Source organism: Marmota flaviventris, chromosome 1 (assembly GCF_047511675.1).
Source record: "Marmota flaviventris isolate mMarFla1 chromosome 1, mMarFla1.hap1, whole genome shotgun sequence".
NCBI classification, from domain to species: domain Eukaryota; kingdom Metazoa; phylum Chordata; class Mammalia; order Rodentia; family Sciuridae; genus Marmota; species Marmota flaviventris.
This window is the reverse complement of record NC_092498.1, coordinates 467317-482941: the sequence shown is the minus strand read 5'-3', so window position 1 is coordinate 482941 and position 15625 is coordinate 467317. Positions and strand designations below refer to the sequence as shown.

Sequence of the window (15625 nt, the reverse complement as noted above, 5' to 3'; positions counted from 1 at the left end):
CTCCTGCACAGCTCTTCAGCCTCCCCAGCCTCTGTTCCCACATAGCTCCTGGTCCTCCCTGACCATTCTGAGAAGGTACTTCCACGGGGCTGGTCAGGGAACGCTCTCCCTTGGCATCCCCCTCACCACGCAGGATGGTGTGCCTCGGGAATGGTCCCATCTCTGGCTGTGAGCCTAGTGACACTCTGGGAGGCCTCTGCACACCGTCCGGGGGTGCTGGCCTGCCCGGGCTTTTAGAGGCATCTGCCCGAGGGGCTCACAGGAAAGAGCTGGCCGCTGAGATGCATTTCCCCACTTAGCTTACAGCAGAACCTTCTGGAACGGGACAGAACATCCTTTTCCATGAGCTCCTGTTTAAATGTCTGGCAGCAGCTTTCAAGTTAGGGAAGTGATACTTGTGCTGAATTATCTTTCTTCAGCTTTAAAGAACTGAACAGGAGGAACCGAGTAGCTCTTACAGGGAAGGCACGTGGGTTGGGTCCATGGAGTGCCTGACACTTCAGAGCTGGGCTGGCGGTGATGACCTGCCTCCTGTTTCCTGTAGCCCAGGAGCAGCTGGGCAGCCCATGCCTGGAGGTCGGGCTGTGCCTGGAGGACGGGCAGCTCCCGGATCCTCTGGCCAGCCCCAGCCCTGGAGCTGGTGGTGCTCTGTGGGGCGCCGAGGGTTGGACTCAGACTTTGGTCCTGGTTTTCTGTCTTCTGCTGTGCTCTGTCCAGCTTGCACATCTGAAGGACCTTTGAAAACATGATCAGTGACGGTGCTAAGCTGTGTGATGCATGTGTTTAAAATGTCATGGATTTATTCCCAGTGCTGGGGTTGAGCCCAGAGGCTCTGCCACTGAGCTACATCTCTCGCCCTTCTTAATTTATTTTGAGACAGTCTCACCAGTCCGCCTTGATTGTCCTTGAACTGGTGATCCTCCTGACTCAGCCTCTCAAAATTGTTGGGATTACAGGCGTGTGCCACTGCACCCAGCCCTAAGTGGCTTTTAAAGAGCACCTGGAAATAGTTCATCCATGCACCACATTGTGTTGACCCTACAGTCCTGATGTCAGGGAGCCTCTGTGAAGGCTTCCACGCGGTCAGTTAGGTTTCCCTGTGTTTCTGGTGAGTTGATGGGCAGTGGTGTGGAAGTGTCGGGCGTCACTGAGAGCTCCGCTACTTTACTTTCCATGGTCTGCTCCTTTTAAGGCTTAGTTTCCTGACCCCCAAATGCTATGGGTTTGCCTCAGGGGCCGGCAGTAGGTAGGGAGTGACCCTAAGAGGGCCACCCTCAGGCCATGGCTCCAAGGGCACAGGAGTCCCGGTGTGGCTCTGGTGTGCCTGGGTGGCGTGAGCCTGGGTGTGGGGTGTGTCTGGAGTGCAGCTCAAGGGTATGTGGGGTGTCAGTAGCAGGCAGAGCTGGTGGGCCACCATTCAGGACTGCCTGCCCCGGCGGCTGGCTCCGTCTGACTGCGGTGAGGCATCGGTCCTGTCCTGCCGCCAGTCACGGACCCCATGTGTGTGGTCTGCACCACGCAGAGCCTGCAGAGCCACCCAGATCCCTGCTCAGTAAGACAGGGAAGGTGCGCCAGGCACCTGCTGGGTGGGATGTGGCTCTGTCCTGGGTGCTTCGGCTGTGAGAGACATGCCCTGGATGCCGTGGGACTCCTGGTCCAGTTTAGGCACAGTGAGCAGGTTCCCCAGAGTGGCCGGCACCCAGCCAGGTCTCATGGATGAAGAGGAGTGAAGTAGACAGAGGTGGGTCGAGGGAGTCCCCCAGAGGCACTGGAAGAGAGTGAGTCCAGCCAGTCCTGGGGCAGCAGAGACCCAGGGAGGCCATGTAGGAAGGACTGGGCACCCTCCCACTGGTGACAGGGAGGAGTTTAAGTGGAAATGAGGTAGCGCCCAAGTTGTGAGAGTCTCTGTCAGCTGCAGGGAGAAGATGAGATTTGAGATGGGCCGATCAAAAAACTGGTCAGCAGAGAGGAGGCAGGACCTTTGCATGGGGACCGTGTGGAGGAGGGACATGCAAGAGCAGGATCAGGTCCAGGTCCACTCGGGCCCCTGCTGGTGGAGGACAGAGCTGAACCCCAGGCTGCGGGGCTCGGGAAGCCGTCTGGCTGCAGGTGCAGATTTGTGAGCTTTGACATTTAACCAGTGGAGAATGAGGTGCTAGGGACCCCCAAACTGGGACTCCCACATGTCTACAAAAGAGCAAACCCATTTGGGGGGATTGGATCCTGTCAGCTCTGCCCTCTGCCCTCCCACGCTGGGCCCCATGCTGGCCTCCTGCCAGACCTCTGCCTGGGCAGCTTGGAGGCCCTGCTAGGGGCACTTGCCCCAGGAAGCCCTTCCCAGCTCCCAGGTGTACCACAGCCAAGCCCCGTGCAGCTCTTTCTCAAAGGGTAAGTCACGCCTGCGTGGCAGAGGTGGGCCCACGGCACGGGGCTGGTTTCCCACAGTCATCCCTGGTCTGGCTTCTCATTCTGACTGTGGACGCTGTAGAAGGTGGCCACTATGGGAGACCCAGCGATCAGTGTAGGTCCCATGGTGTACACCAGCTTCTCTGCTCATGTCCCCTCTCACCCACAGGGTGGTGACCATGACCGTCATGGGGGAGCCAGAGAAGGCCGGTGGCAGCTTCCAGGCCCTGGTGCTTGCCAGAGCCTCGGGCAAGGTCGACATCCAGTACCTGAAGAGGCAGTGGACGTCCCCAGAGGCAGACGAGCACAGCCGGCTGCGCCTGCTCCTGCAGGGAGCCCTGTGGAAGGAAGGTGGCCTATCTGCCTGAGGGCGCTGTCCAGGGCGCTCCCGCCAGACCCATGTTGAGGACCCATGACCCAACACTGGACCCTTTGACACCGTGTGCACTTGTGTTTATGTACGTAGAACAAGCGTATTCCATACATGATTTGTTTTACAGAGTGTTACTTCTGTATTCCCATTAAATAAGTCACTATTTTGGAAGAGAAACAAATGAACATTTTATTGTACACTAAACTTCAAAGGAAGTATCGAGTTAAGTCCAGTATGCTCTTTTCTGAGAGGACTTCTAGTTATTTTTAGAATAACTGTAAAATATTATCACATTTATCACTAGATCTTAAACAGTCTACCATGAAGATCTATTTTAATGGACTATTTTCTTAGTTGTGCATAAAGTGATAAACACACCTGTCTAAATTAAAAGGAACGTCTTTGCTGAGATGGGCAGCAGCATTGCTTGGCGTGATTTGTATGTCACCTGCAGAGCTGCTTCGTGCCTTGGTATTAACGTGGTCTTTGTGGAGAAGCAGCCTGTGTGAGCCCTCTGGGCCAGGTGCCCCTGGCGTGAGGTGGACGTGTGGGCCCGTGTCCTGGCGGGAGGTGGACGTGCTGTGGAGGGCTGAGGCAGCAGGCTGCCCTCTGCTCTGAGGCCTGCTGGGTGCTGGGAGCAGGTTTCAGCCTCAGATTCCACTTGCCGGACATGAGGGCGCAGCGCCTCGCGCTTCCTCTGCAGACCTCTTTTGCTTTGGGGTGAATGGGGCCCTCCCCACCGAGGCAACGCCGTCCTACGCTCCTCCACGTGGCTCCTGCCACATGGGAGGTGTCTGCCTGGGCTTAGGCCTTTGGATTGATCCGTTAGTCCGCTCATGGAAGCGCAGGTGCTTTGTGGTGCTTCTGAGTCAGGTGCCCAGTCTCGGGTCCTGAGAATCACCTCTAGCGCCAAGCCACATGCCCGGTCGTGTCCTTTGCTTCAGGGAAGTCAAGAACGGAGACCTCCTGACTTGCCAATGGGTTCCTTGGTTCTTCCTGAAGCCTTTCTAGGGCCCTTGCTTACCTGCTGAGGAGCTCAGGTGGACTTCACATCCCACGCGGCCGTGCTGGGCAGCGGAGGCACGTGCAGGAGGCCTGTGGTTGGTTTCCTGAGCGCTCTCTTGCTAGGGGCAACTGGGAAGACCACCTTTGAGACTGCAGACATTTTGTGGCCTATGGCCACATGTGGGCATGCGGACAGCATTGTGTGCCCTCTGCCCCATTGCTGGCCCCCTGATGGGGCATCGCCCATCCCTTATTGCCCTGCAGGGCCTCCACTCCCCCTCAGAGCCCTGTGACAATGCTTTGTGAGCCATCCAGGAACGCAGAGGCCCAAGCAACTTGTCCCCAGCCACCTCTGCAGGAAGACAGCCCACAGTGTTTGTCCTCCACACCCCCATCTCAAAATAGGGCCTCTCGGCTTCAGGTCAGGTGGCAGTGCTATCTTCCCTGGTGATACCTTCCTTAGTGACACCTCTGGGCCACCCCCAGAAAGAAGGTGGTTTGACACAGGGTTGTGGCGCAGCCCCAGCTAATGAAAACAGCAGGGCATTCCATAGCAGCCAACACAGGAGCGGGCACCTCTGGCCTCGGCCTCCCCGGAGCTGCCCTCTAGCAAGCGGGTGTGGTGGGTGGGTCTCTGCAGAGCACCCCCAGGAGTCTCCTGGCTTCTAGTGCTGAGCCCCCAGGAGCCATGCCCTTCCCTCCAGGGCAGATGTGGTCATCTGACTCTCTTCTCAGCTTCGTAGACATCTTGGATGTCTCAGCTTACTTCGCCTTCACCGTTCTTTCTAGAGGACTCATCCCTCTCTCCCTCTCCTCACTGGCCCCAGGGCCGGTGCTGTGCCTGCAGCAGGTGCTGGATGGAGACACTTGAGCCTTTGTTCACACAGAGCTCATCCCTTGATGCCGAGGCTGTGTGTGGCGCTGCGGATTGAACCCAGAGTCGTGTGCACGGGAGCCCTTTTTACAATGGGGACAGGGTCCTGCTAAGTTCTCAGGCTGGCCTTGATTGCTGTCCTGCCTCAGCCTCCTGCATGGATTTTAGTCCTGGAACCAGACACTGGTTTCCCTCAGTGCTCTTCTGTCCCCTCCCCAGGTCCCTGTTTGTGAAGTTGCACTTGATCTAACCTGGATTTAAGAGGGTGACTAACTGATTTTACCTGGTCAGGTGTATGTTTGTTGTCCAAATACACTCCGAGACCAATAATGATGATTAAGAAAATGGTCATTAAACCTAACTTGTGGGAACCTGCAGAAACACATGGAAGAGGGTTAACAACACACTATTCCTTCTAAATTTCCATCAAAATGCTCAGGAATGTGCAAATAGGGGTCGAATTCTAAGACCAAAGACCAGTCCACAATGCAGAAGTGATCTCTCCTCAGCAGAAGATGGACGTACTGGTTGGAGAGCCCACACCTGGAGGTGCAGCGGCCCGTGGCCCGGTTCTCTCGGGCTGTTTCCTGATTGGTGTGTTGGGGTATCTGAGGGACTGTCAGGCAGAAGACCCACGTGGCTCCCATCTGTGCTAGGAAAGCATCTACCTGGGTGGGAGGAGGCATGGACTGCTGCTGGGTCTGAGAGGTGGCTCCTGAGGACAAGCTGACCACACAGACCCTGGAAGGAACAGCCTGAAGCCACGGCAGGGGAGCAGAAGAGGAGAGTGGTGGGTCACAGAGCCTGGGAGAAATGACGAAGTAAGAATGCAGGGGCTTCCCGGAAGCCAGGGGGTGGTTTCCTCCTTCTCCTCTGTGTCTGTCTCCAGGTGTCTCCTCGGTGGCGGCTTGGGTTCCCAGCAAGTGCTGGGCCATGGTCTTCCCTCTAGGGAACAGTGCTGCTCTGCTCCCTCCTAGGAGGACTCTGCTGGCCAGCTGGAAGAAACCGCAGCCCAGGTCCTGCCCAGCCCCTGTGAATGTCGGGTGCAGTGCTTGAAAGCCAGCCACACGGGGGCAGCCACTGCTAGGGTGCCAGAGCCGTCACCACCAAGCCCACGAGGAGCTCACTCCGGCTGGGGCAGAAGTTCAAACCAAGCATGTCTGCAGGAAGCTCTTCCAAGAGGGGTCGTTTTAAAAATACACCCATGATCAGTCTTGGTTCCAGGGGATGAGGGCTCCACATTTTTTAAAACATTGATTTTCAAGTTTTAGATGGACGTAATATCCTTATTTTACATTTATGTGGTGCTGAGGATGGAACCCAGTGCCCCGTGCATGCTAGGCGAGCGCTCTACCCCTGAGCCACCACCCCAGCCCCCTTCACATTTGATCTCTTATTTTTTTAAGGATTTATTTTGATGGGTATGACGTGAAATATCTGAAAATGCCCAGTGCTTGGTAGGGCCCTCTCAGGGGAGCCCCACACCACAGTGCTGGGTCTTGAGGTCAGCTTGTGCTCTGGACAAAGCTGTAGGGGTCCCACGGAGCACAGATGCTGAGGTCCACCTGATGGGTGGTCACTGTGGCCGTACGGAGTGCAGACACCCTAGCACGGGGCTGCGGGAAGCCTCTGGCTTCTGTGGCTTCCCCTACACAGCAAGTGGGCACGGCACAGTCTGAGAACCAGACGTCCTAGGGTTTCACCTTCGCCACTCAGAAGAGAATGGCCCTGAGTGAACGGTCCTTTCTCTGACGGCGATCGGCCATTTTGTTCCTATCTGAGGAGATTTTTGCTTTTATGCTTTTTAAGAACCATCCATCTCTAAGGACCTGAATCTGAGAGGGTGTCACAAGGGGGCAAAATTGCGACGTATGCAGTAGAGGGGAGAAATAAGGGATGTCCACGTGCTTCTGCCCCTTTCAATGCTTTATTCACTCAAATCACCCAATACAATTTCACTCTATAGGTTCTTTTTTCAAAAAATAACTTTATTATTTATTTATTTATTACTTGTATGTGGTGCCGAGGATCGAACCCAGGGCCTCACACGTGTGAGGCGAGCGCTCTACCACTGAACCACAACCCCAGCCCCACTCTATAGGTTCTTTATTATTATTATTATTATTATTATTATTATTATTATTATTATTATTATGTTTAGGTGGACACAATATCTTTATTTTACATTTATGTGGTGCTGAGAATCGAACCCAGTGCCTCACGCATGCTAGGTGAGCAAGCTACCACTTGAGCCACAACCTAGTGTCCCCTCTATAGGTTAATCAAGAAAATGACAATCCTTAATGCTGGGCACTGCCATAGACATAATCAGTTCACAGCAAGCAATTCTAGATTAATTAATTCACTGCAAACACAATCATGACAGGCTAATGACAGACATTCCCTCTGCATGCTAAGTTCAGAAGTCTCAAGCCTTAGGCTTTATGTCCAGCAGATGCCCACTCACTCAGACTGCGGTGACCAGGTCTGGAACCAAGGCAGGCTTCTCCTGGGGTGGAGTGGACGACCCATTGAGGAGAGGGTCTTAGGAAGAAGCTGTGGCTCTCACCAGGGTCCAGACGAGGCGGTAGGGTTTGAGAGTGGTGAGGATCACGCAGAGGATCAGGAACGATGACACTGATGGGATGTCAGGTCCTCATCAGGCCTCCAGCCCGAGTGCACCCTTGTTTCGGCTGCTGAATCCCTGTTCATCTGCTCGATCATTTATACTAGATGTTGGGGCTTTTTGACCTCCCTTTCAATCTTTGTCAGCTACCACCGGATTTCTCAGTGACATCATTTACCCTGGGGTCAGAAACACCTGGTCTGGTGGTCTCCACCCCATCAGGCGAGGACAGCCTGCCAGGGGCTTCCTCTGTGTATCAGGGTGAGGGGCAGGGACTTGTCTGAGGCCACACTGGAGGGCTCTGTGGGTGTGCCTGGTGAGACTGCAGGTTTCAAATGGGGCTGCTTAGGCTCAGGTCTAAGGCCATCCTCACAGAGGGGCAGCTCTGTGGCGTCCCGGTCTGAAGGGTGTGACTGGAGTGAGACCGTGGCCGGCGGGAAGCTTGAGCAGCTGTCCCTGCTATGGGAGAGGCGGGGCCTGTGTGGCCCAAGTGCGGTCCCTGCTGTGGACTCTGGAAGAAGGCCACAGAGGAGCTCATGCAGCCACGCGGCCTCTTGACAGTTGGTACTCACTTGCCACCTTCATAACCAGTGACAACAGGGACTTCCCCAGCTTCACGGAAAGTGCCATCTGCCAGGCACGAAGCCAGGTTGGGGAAGGACCTGGGATGGGGCCAATGCCTGGCCTCCTGCCCCGTGGTGACACACAGAGGGCGCTGTGCACAGGGTCTGCCGGGCAGGCCTCCCCTGGGGACTCGCCCCTGGGAGCTGCAGGAGGTTGGTGCCTGCTGCCCACGAGCACCCCCCATCTGTGGTGGGGCTCTTTTTCCCCACCCTGTTCTTCTCAGCTCGCTGCTTACATTCCTGAGGCTGCTGCGCCACGCGCTGTCAGGACACAGCCGCCCGACTGCGTGGATCAGAGAAACGTCTCCGCTAGTTACTTTTGAGCCTTGAGGACAGCACTCACGCTGACCAGGGCTGCAGCACAGGCCCAGCCTACAGGAAGGCCAGGGAGAGAGAGGCAGTCGAGACCGCAGGCCGTGCCCCTCAGGCGCCCATAAGGCTGCGCCCTCCCAGGGCACGCCGTCCCGAAAGTTCCTGTCTGCACTTCTTTTTAGCCAGTGGTCACCTCTGCACAGGGTGGGGAGAACTCTGGGAAAACACTCGTGGCCTGTGGCAAGCTGCCGTGCTTCCGAGAGGTCACGGGTGTTTGTGCCCTGGGCGCCTCTTCTGAGTTCCTGCTGTGCTGGAGCGTGGCCAGCTCTGTGCCTCCCAGGAGCCTGGGAGCCCTACCCGCTTCTCATCCACACAGCCGACCCTGTGAAGATGATGTTCAGAGGTGAGCTGTTTCCCACAACCGTGTGCATCCAGGGTCCTGTCCAGCGCCTGGTGCACATCTGGTGTGACATTCAGGGCAAAGCACCATCTGGAAGCACAGCTTTTCTGTTCTTCCCCTGCCAGGTGCAAATGAACTAGTGTCTGCCTCATAGCTGTTGCTGTTTTAGGAGACTGAAAAATAACCCCTTTCCCTCTTCTGCTGGTGTTTGGAATCAACTGCACGAGAACATCGGGAGTGACGGGCACACTCCTTATCCGGCTGGGGCTGTTGAAGCTGCTTGGAGAGTTGGCTTTTATCTGTGGCCATCGGGATTGCAGCTCTTGAACCCAGAACCTAAGATGTCCTGAGCAGCCAGCTGCCCTGGGCAGTGCCCACCCCAGAGCAGGACCCTGTGCACAGTAGGGACACATGGAATGCAAGCTCCACTCACGGATGCCACCGGAGGGGACGGGCCCTGCCCGCCCCCTCCTCCTCTGAACTCACTGCCGTAACACTGTTAGTAATACTGGGAGCTGCAAGGTGATTAACTGGCTGGGAAGTAGCCAGGCAAGGCAGACTTCACTTGTGAAGAGGGGCACCCTGCCCGGCCACGTCCGGCAAGCAAGCACACTTGGGAAACATACTGCCCCCTGCTCTGCTCAATTTGCTAAATTTAAAATGGGGGTGGGCAAGAGAAAGGACTGTATTTAAAATGTCCATGATTGCTACAGGTGGGAGGCTCAAAATGGCTGTGATTGGATCTTGCGCCAAATTAAAGCTAAGTACTATATTCTTTAAAGGGACCACTGGACTTTCTCTTCTCACAAGGTCCTTGTAGGGAGGGCCCTGGAGGGAGGTACACCCTGCCAGCACCAGGTCCAGGTCAAAAGACATGGTCTGCTCGTTGCAGGATGCCAGCACATGTCGGGGAGGAGACTTTTCTGCCATGCACATGTATGTCACCCCATGCACATGCATGTCACACACACATGTATGCTGACCCCATGCACATGCATGTTGCCCACACACATTTATGTCTACCCCACACACATATATGTCAACCTCACATATGTATGTCAACCTCATACACATCTACTTCACACACATGTACATCGACCGCATGCACATGTATGTCGACCCCCTACATGCATGTCTGCCTCACACATGTATGTCAACCTCATACACACGTCTACCTCATGCACATCATGCCTACCTCACACCCATGTATGTTGACCTCATGCACATGTATGTCCACCCACACACATGTATGTCAACCTTATGCACATACTTAGAGCTTGATTCTCAACCCAGGCTGCAAATTCTTATCTTTTTAATTAAATAGCATTTACAAAATGTCCCCGCAGGCTCACCCGCCTGCGCCCGCCCGAGATTGAGGCTGGGACGGTGTCTGTCCAGTCTCAGGTAGTCGTGATTGCACGGAGAGCGGCTGACCTGTTCCCATCCGTCTAATCATAGCACTCTGCCGTCTGACATCTGCAGGCCACACTTCCGCCCCAGCCTCCGCCCAGCCCACCCTGCCCTCGCCGCCCATCTCTGGATCACAGTTTGCACGGGAGACTCTCCTACCTCCTCTGAGATCTGGGAAGTAGAGGTGTGCGGTTGTGTGTGTGTGTGCACTCCTGATTTTTTGGCTCTAGTGGGGACGTCCCTTTTGCCAATAAATCAGCTTCCTCCTCCTCTCTGTCCTCTTCCCTCCTCCTTACATGGGTAATGTGTCCTCTCTGCCGGTCGACTCTCCCCTACAATGCCTCTTGGATCAAATATAGCACCCCGGCCTGGCCCACTTATCCCTTAGACAACCAAAGCAGATGGCCCCTTTTTGGGTCCCTGGATCCCTGCATTCTAAGGGATCTCTTCCAGGCTTTCTTCTTGCTCTGATCCAATCCTGCTCTCTGCACCCCTTGCAAACCTCTACAAATTCTTCTAGCCCGTCCAAAGGGCACTCAACAGATGACACAGTTCTCCTACTTAATTTCTTGGCCTTCAAGGGATATCGGGCCTCTCTACAAAAGGTCCAAATGGCATGTATCTAGGGTTCTCTATCTCTCAAGGGAAAAAGGCCATTACAGTAGACGGAAAACAGCTTATTGTGTCTATACCTACACCAAAGACCAAAGATGACTCTCCTTGGGTTTGGCTGGGTACTTCAGGGCCTGGATTCCTAATTTCTCCCTCCTCGCCAGGCCGCTATATAATCTAGCCAAGGGCCCCCAAGATGGACCCTTCCCTAGCGGTAGGGAAGCCCTTGACAAAAAGGCCCTCCTCTGGGCATCCGCCCTGCATCTCCCGACCCTCCACCCTCTGTGCACATGAGAATCAGGGACACAGTCTGGGCGTTCTGGGTCAGGAATATGGCCCACATTTGCACTAGTGGCCTCTCTATCCAAACAGCTCGACCCACCGTCAGGGGCTGGCCCCCATGCCTCAGAGCCTAGCAGCAGCCCATGACCTCCAGGAAGAAGCCTTGCTCGGCCGCGATACTCTCTCTGAATTCAGTACAACAATCTCATCTTTGGCTCCCTGCTAACCCTCGCATCTCCTCACCATCCAGAGGATTTCCTCACTTACGAGGGGCTACAGTCCCTTCCTCCTTCCAGGGTTCTAAACCCTGCCTCCCTCCTCCCATCTTCCCCCTCACCAGATCCCGCCCACAAGTGCCTGGAGGTATTAGAGACGATGCTACCCTGCCCTGCCACCAGTTCTGAGGGACCCCTGCCCTCTTACCTCCTCTGGTTCCCAGTTGGTAGCTCCTTTATACACGAAGGGGTTAAAGTGGCGGGGTAGGCTGTCTTTTCCCTCCCATCCATCATAGAGGCGAAACCTCTCCCACCCAGTACCACCAACCAACAAGCTGAACTCAGAGCTGCCACAAGGGCATGCGAGCTAGCGGAGGGAAAGACCCTCTCCCTATATACAGATTCCAAATACGTCTTCCATATCCTGATCCCCCACGCAGCCATTTGGAAGAAAGGGGGCTGTTGACCACCAGAGGGACGGCAGTCATTAATTCCACACTTATTTCTGGTCTACTGCGAGCCTCCAGCTGCCTTCCCAACTGGGAATAATCCATTGCAAGGCCCCAAACTGACTCCTCCCTTACTACTATGGGGAATTCCAAGGCCCATCAAGCCAGTCGATCAGCCGCCCTACAGAGCTTTACCTCCTCTCCGCTACTCTTCGTTACCACCGGGGATCGGCCCAAGATCCCCAACAACTCTTCCAGTTTCTTCACTCTCTATTCCATTCTAGTCCAGAGTCTCACTACTTTCCTTCACTCCTTTTTCACCCTTTCCCCACGCGATAAGACCCTCCTACAACAGATCACTTCCGCTTGTCAGGTCTGCCAGAGAACCAATACCAATATCAAGACCGGCTCCTTCCTGACCCCAGTCTCTTTCAAAACCCTACCTCCCTAACACCTAGTCAACTGTTTACTATTGCCCACCAGGGGGAAAGCCCCCTCTAAAACCAAAATGGGAGGGTCCTGCTCAGGTGACTATGTGCACTCCCTTGGCGGCCAAACTCAAGCTGTCTAATAACAATTTACCCAGTGGATTCACATTTCCAGGCTTAAGCCCGGTGCTCCTACCCCTTCATCAGAAGAGCCAATGGTCATCACCTGTCATTAGGTAGTACTCTTGTCACCCCTCCCCACAAGATCCCCTCAAGCTGTGCCTCTCCTGTGTCTCTGTTGTTAGCCCCATACCTAATGCTCCCCCTCATTTCTGGCCCCTCTTGGGTCCTCTCTTTGCCCTATATCTGGAGATTCAAAGTAAGTGACCCTAAGGGCCCCCTCCAGCCAGACCCCCTTCTCCTCCTTACAGACCCCCTACTTGCTTGGATCTGGCCAGTAGTGGGATCGTTGTGTGTTGTCCTTCTGACAAACCACTTAGGTGTCCGGAGCATGGTGACCCCTGAAGAAGTGTGAACTACCTTTATCATAAGAGAGCACTTTACCAGTTGCCTTCTGGGCCCAAGGAGGAACATGTGTGTTTTGTTTACCCTCCCAGTTTCGTAAGAATTCCAAGTATCAGTATTAAAGTTGAGGTGTTTCACATAAAACCTGGAGCGATCAGACTGCTCTCAAAGGGAAATCTGGTAACAATGGGCCACTGTCCTCCTTGGCCACCTTCGTTCAGAGCGTGGGAGAAGCTATTTTGAGAAAGGTAAAGAGAGAAGCAAGCTGGTACACCCAAGTAGGAGAAAGTTTGAAGAGCAGCCTTGAAGAGTGGAATCGAGAGTTAGGTGCAGGACAGGCTGGTCTGCAGGTCAGGCCAAACAAAGTTAGCTGCAGCATGACCTGGCTTCTCAAACCCTCTGTCTGGTTCTTTATCACCTGTTTGCTTCAAGCCCAAATGCCCAAGCCCCCACTCAAGGTTGAACACTTAACCCCCCTTGTGCCAACAAGGCAGCTTGCAGACCCAGAGACCCCATTAGATTTGGGCTATAAAAACTCCCTGTGACTGTTCCTTCCCCCATCATAAAGTTCATTCAGACTCAGGTGGGTAAAATTTCTAATCAAGCTTTTACCAGCTTCTCCTCAGGAATTACCAGCTCCTGGCTACTGATGATACCTCCAGTCGAGACCTATGCCGAATGGACTGACATCATCATGGATCTGTGGTGGCAAGGAACCTTCGTTGATCTGGTTCCTGAAGTTATACCAGTCCTCTCACCCTCCTGTGGGGGCTCCCTACTTCCCTCCTGTCCTCCCATGATGCCCCATCTCAGCAGGAAGCAGCCAGAATGAGTCAATGCCCACTCTCATTTAATAACAAAAAGGGGGGAATGTTGGGAGACGCCCCAGCTCCAAAGACTAACCTCCCCTTACCCCGAGAAGAGCCGTGCAATGGTGAGCCCTGCTGGCTCACATGATCCTTATCCGCCAATCAGACTAGCCCTGCCGGCTCACATGATCCTTACCCACCAACCAGAAAGCACCCCATGCCAATTGTCAAACCCTTCAACCATTAAACTGTCATAACTGTCAAACCACCCCCGGCTCTATAAATATGCAGAGCCGTTCCTCAACAAACGGGCATTTTCTCCAACGGCAAGCCTTGATCATTCTTTCAGCAGGGATGTGGGATTCACACAGCAGGGACGGGCAAGGTGGCCAGTGACCCAGCAACTGGGCTGCCCAGGGCAGGGGCTCCTCTCATGCCTCTGAGTTGCTCAGTCTGTGCCCACTGACTGAGTCTCCTCTGCCAGGTGACCCTTCTCACTCTGGTGTTGTGGCCCATGTTGTTGGATCACTGTCACCTTGCCAGTGCCCATGACTTGACCTGCATTTCCGCAGAACACACACACGCACACACACACACACACAGAGCAAGCCTGTTGTGCACAGCTCAGGAGCAGCAGGGAAGAGGCCCAGGTGCCCTATCCAGAGGTGGGAGGCAGGGCTCGTGGTGGGGGCTGGCATGTGGCCAGGCAGAGAGGACTCCTGGGAAGGCAGGGCAGCCCAGGGCGTGTCCCATGGAGTTGCCCCAGGTGACCGAGGTGCATGGTGTGCTGTAGCCTCTGTAGGACCCACAGCTCTGCCCCCACCCTGAGCATCCAGGAGTCCCTGTTGTCTGCCTCTTAGGACCCTGGACACTCAGACCCCCTCTCTGCAGCCGCTCCCACAGCTCTTCAATGCCATGTCTTCATTCCTCTCATAGCATTTATCTGAGCCCCTCTCCTTTCTATAACAAAACTCCAGAGGCAGGCTAACTCATCAAGAAAAGAGGTTTATTAAATAGCTGGCAGTTCTGGAGGCTCAAGGACATGATGCTGGCATGTGCCTGATCAGTGAGGGCCTCGTGGTGGGAGTGCAAGCCAGAGGGAGCCATTGCCCAGCCAGATGGGAAGCAGAGGAGAGTGGTCAGGGCCAGGCTCCAGCTCCCATAACCCTTTGCTCTTGGAAGAACTAACTCAGAGCCCTATGGGACGCTTTGGTCCCTTCCCAGGCCTGGCCCCCAAGGACTTCCCCTAAGCACCTTCCTGGGCCCCACTGCTGGCTGGGGACCAGCGCCCACTGGGTCAGCTGTGGGACCCCCATAGTTGGCCCAGCAGCCCTGGCCTTGCGCCTGCTCCTGGTCTTTCTGCCCACTGCGGGTCTGCTCCAGGAGGCTGGAGGGGTGCCTCTGACTGGGCCCCATCCCTAGCACCGCTGCACAGGGCGCGGTGGCAGCCAGTGTTCCTGGGAGGAGCGTCCAGGCGTCCCGAGAGCTGACAGGGTCAGCTCACTGCTCCCGCACAGACACGGCATTCTGAAAGTGTGGGACCTTCCGCGTCTTTTCCCTTAATGGACTAGAGTACCTGAGCCCAGATGGTTTCTACCTCCAGCTATTTGTGATTCTCTATTTTTGAAAACTCTGGCTTTTTACATTAATCAGAAGTTTGGAGGGAAATGATCCAGAGGCAGGAGACCGGTCCATGTGCCGTTTTCAAGGCTGCTGGGTCCTGTGGGTTGCTGTCCTGGGGCAGCCCGGCTCGGGCTCCCAGCAGCCCAGCAGCGGACCTCAGGACCCCGCCCTGGGAGCCCCTGTGGGGGGCTGTCTCCGGGGAGCTCTGGGTGCCCAGCAGCCTCCACCTGACCCCACGTGGTGACTTGGCCTTCCCTTAGCACTCACTTGGCTCCGCCAGGGTCGAGACTGTTTGCCCATCTCGCTCCTATTAGAGCTGTGGACTCCTTGTGGGTGGAGATTAAACTGGATTAGCCTTTGAATCGGCCCTGGTACATTATAGACCCTCAAGCCGTGTTTGAAGAATCGATCATCTCTTGAGGCAGTAATTCTGTTTTAAAAGCTTTCCATTTAATTTCCTGGGCCATCTAAACAATCGAATTAAGCAGGAGGTCTGATTCTGAGTGCTCTCTTCCCCCGTCTGGGTCGGTCTGGTTCCACGGCTCTGCCGCGGGCGGGAAGCGGGTGCTTTCTCTGGGCCTTCACTTTCAGCACATTCAGACCCAGTCTGTGCTGTCCTCCTAAGAACTCGGCGACAGTGTCCTGGTGAGGAG

General features: G+C 55.0%; 1 protein-coding gene across 5 annotated transcripts in view; it reads left to right on the top strand.

Moving 5' to 3' along the window:
- Window positions 1-3196, top strand: part of Dync2i1 (dynein 2 intermediate chain 1) — a 60018-nt gene extending 56822 nt beyond the window's left edge. For all 5 annotated transcript variants that reach the window (XM_071610606.1, XM_071610594.1, XM_027923850.2 and 2 more), the window contains one exon: window positions 2576-3196. In XM_071610606.1, coding sequence (XP_071466707.1) covers window positions 2576-2774 — 199 coding nt within the window. In that variant the 3' untranslated portion in view covers window positions 2775-3196. The remainder of the gene's footprint in view (window positions 1-2575) is intronic.
- Window positions 3197-15625: the final 12429 nt, after the last annotated feature.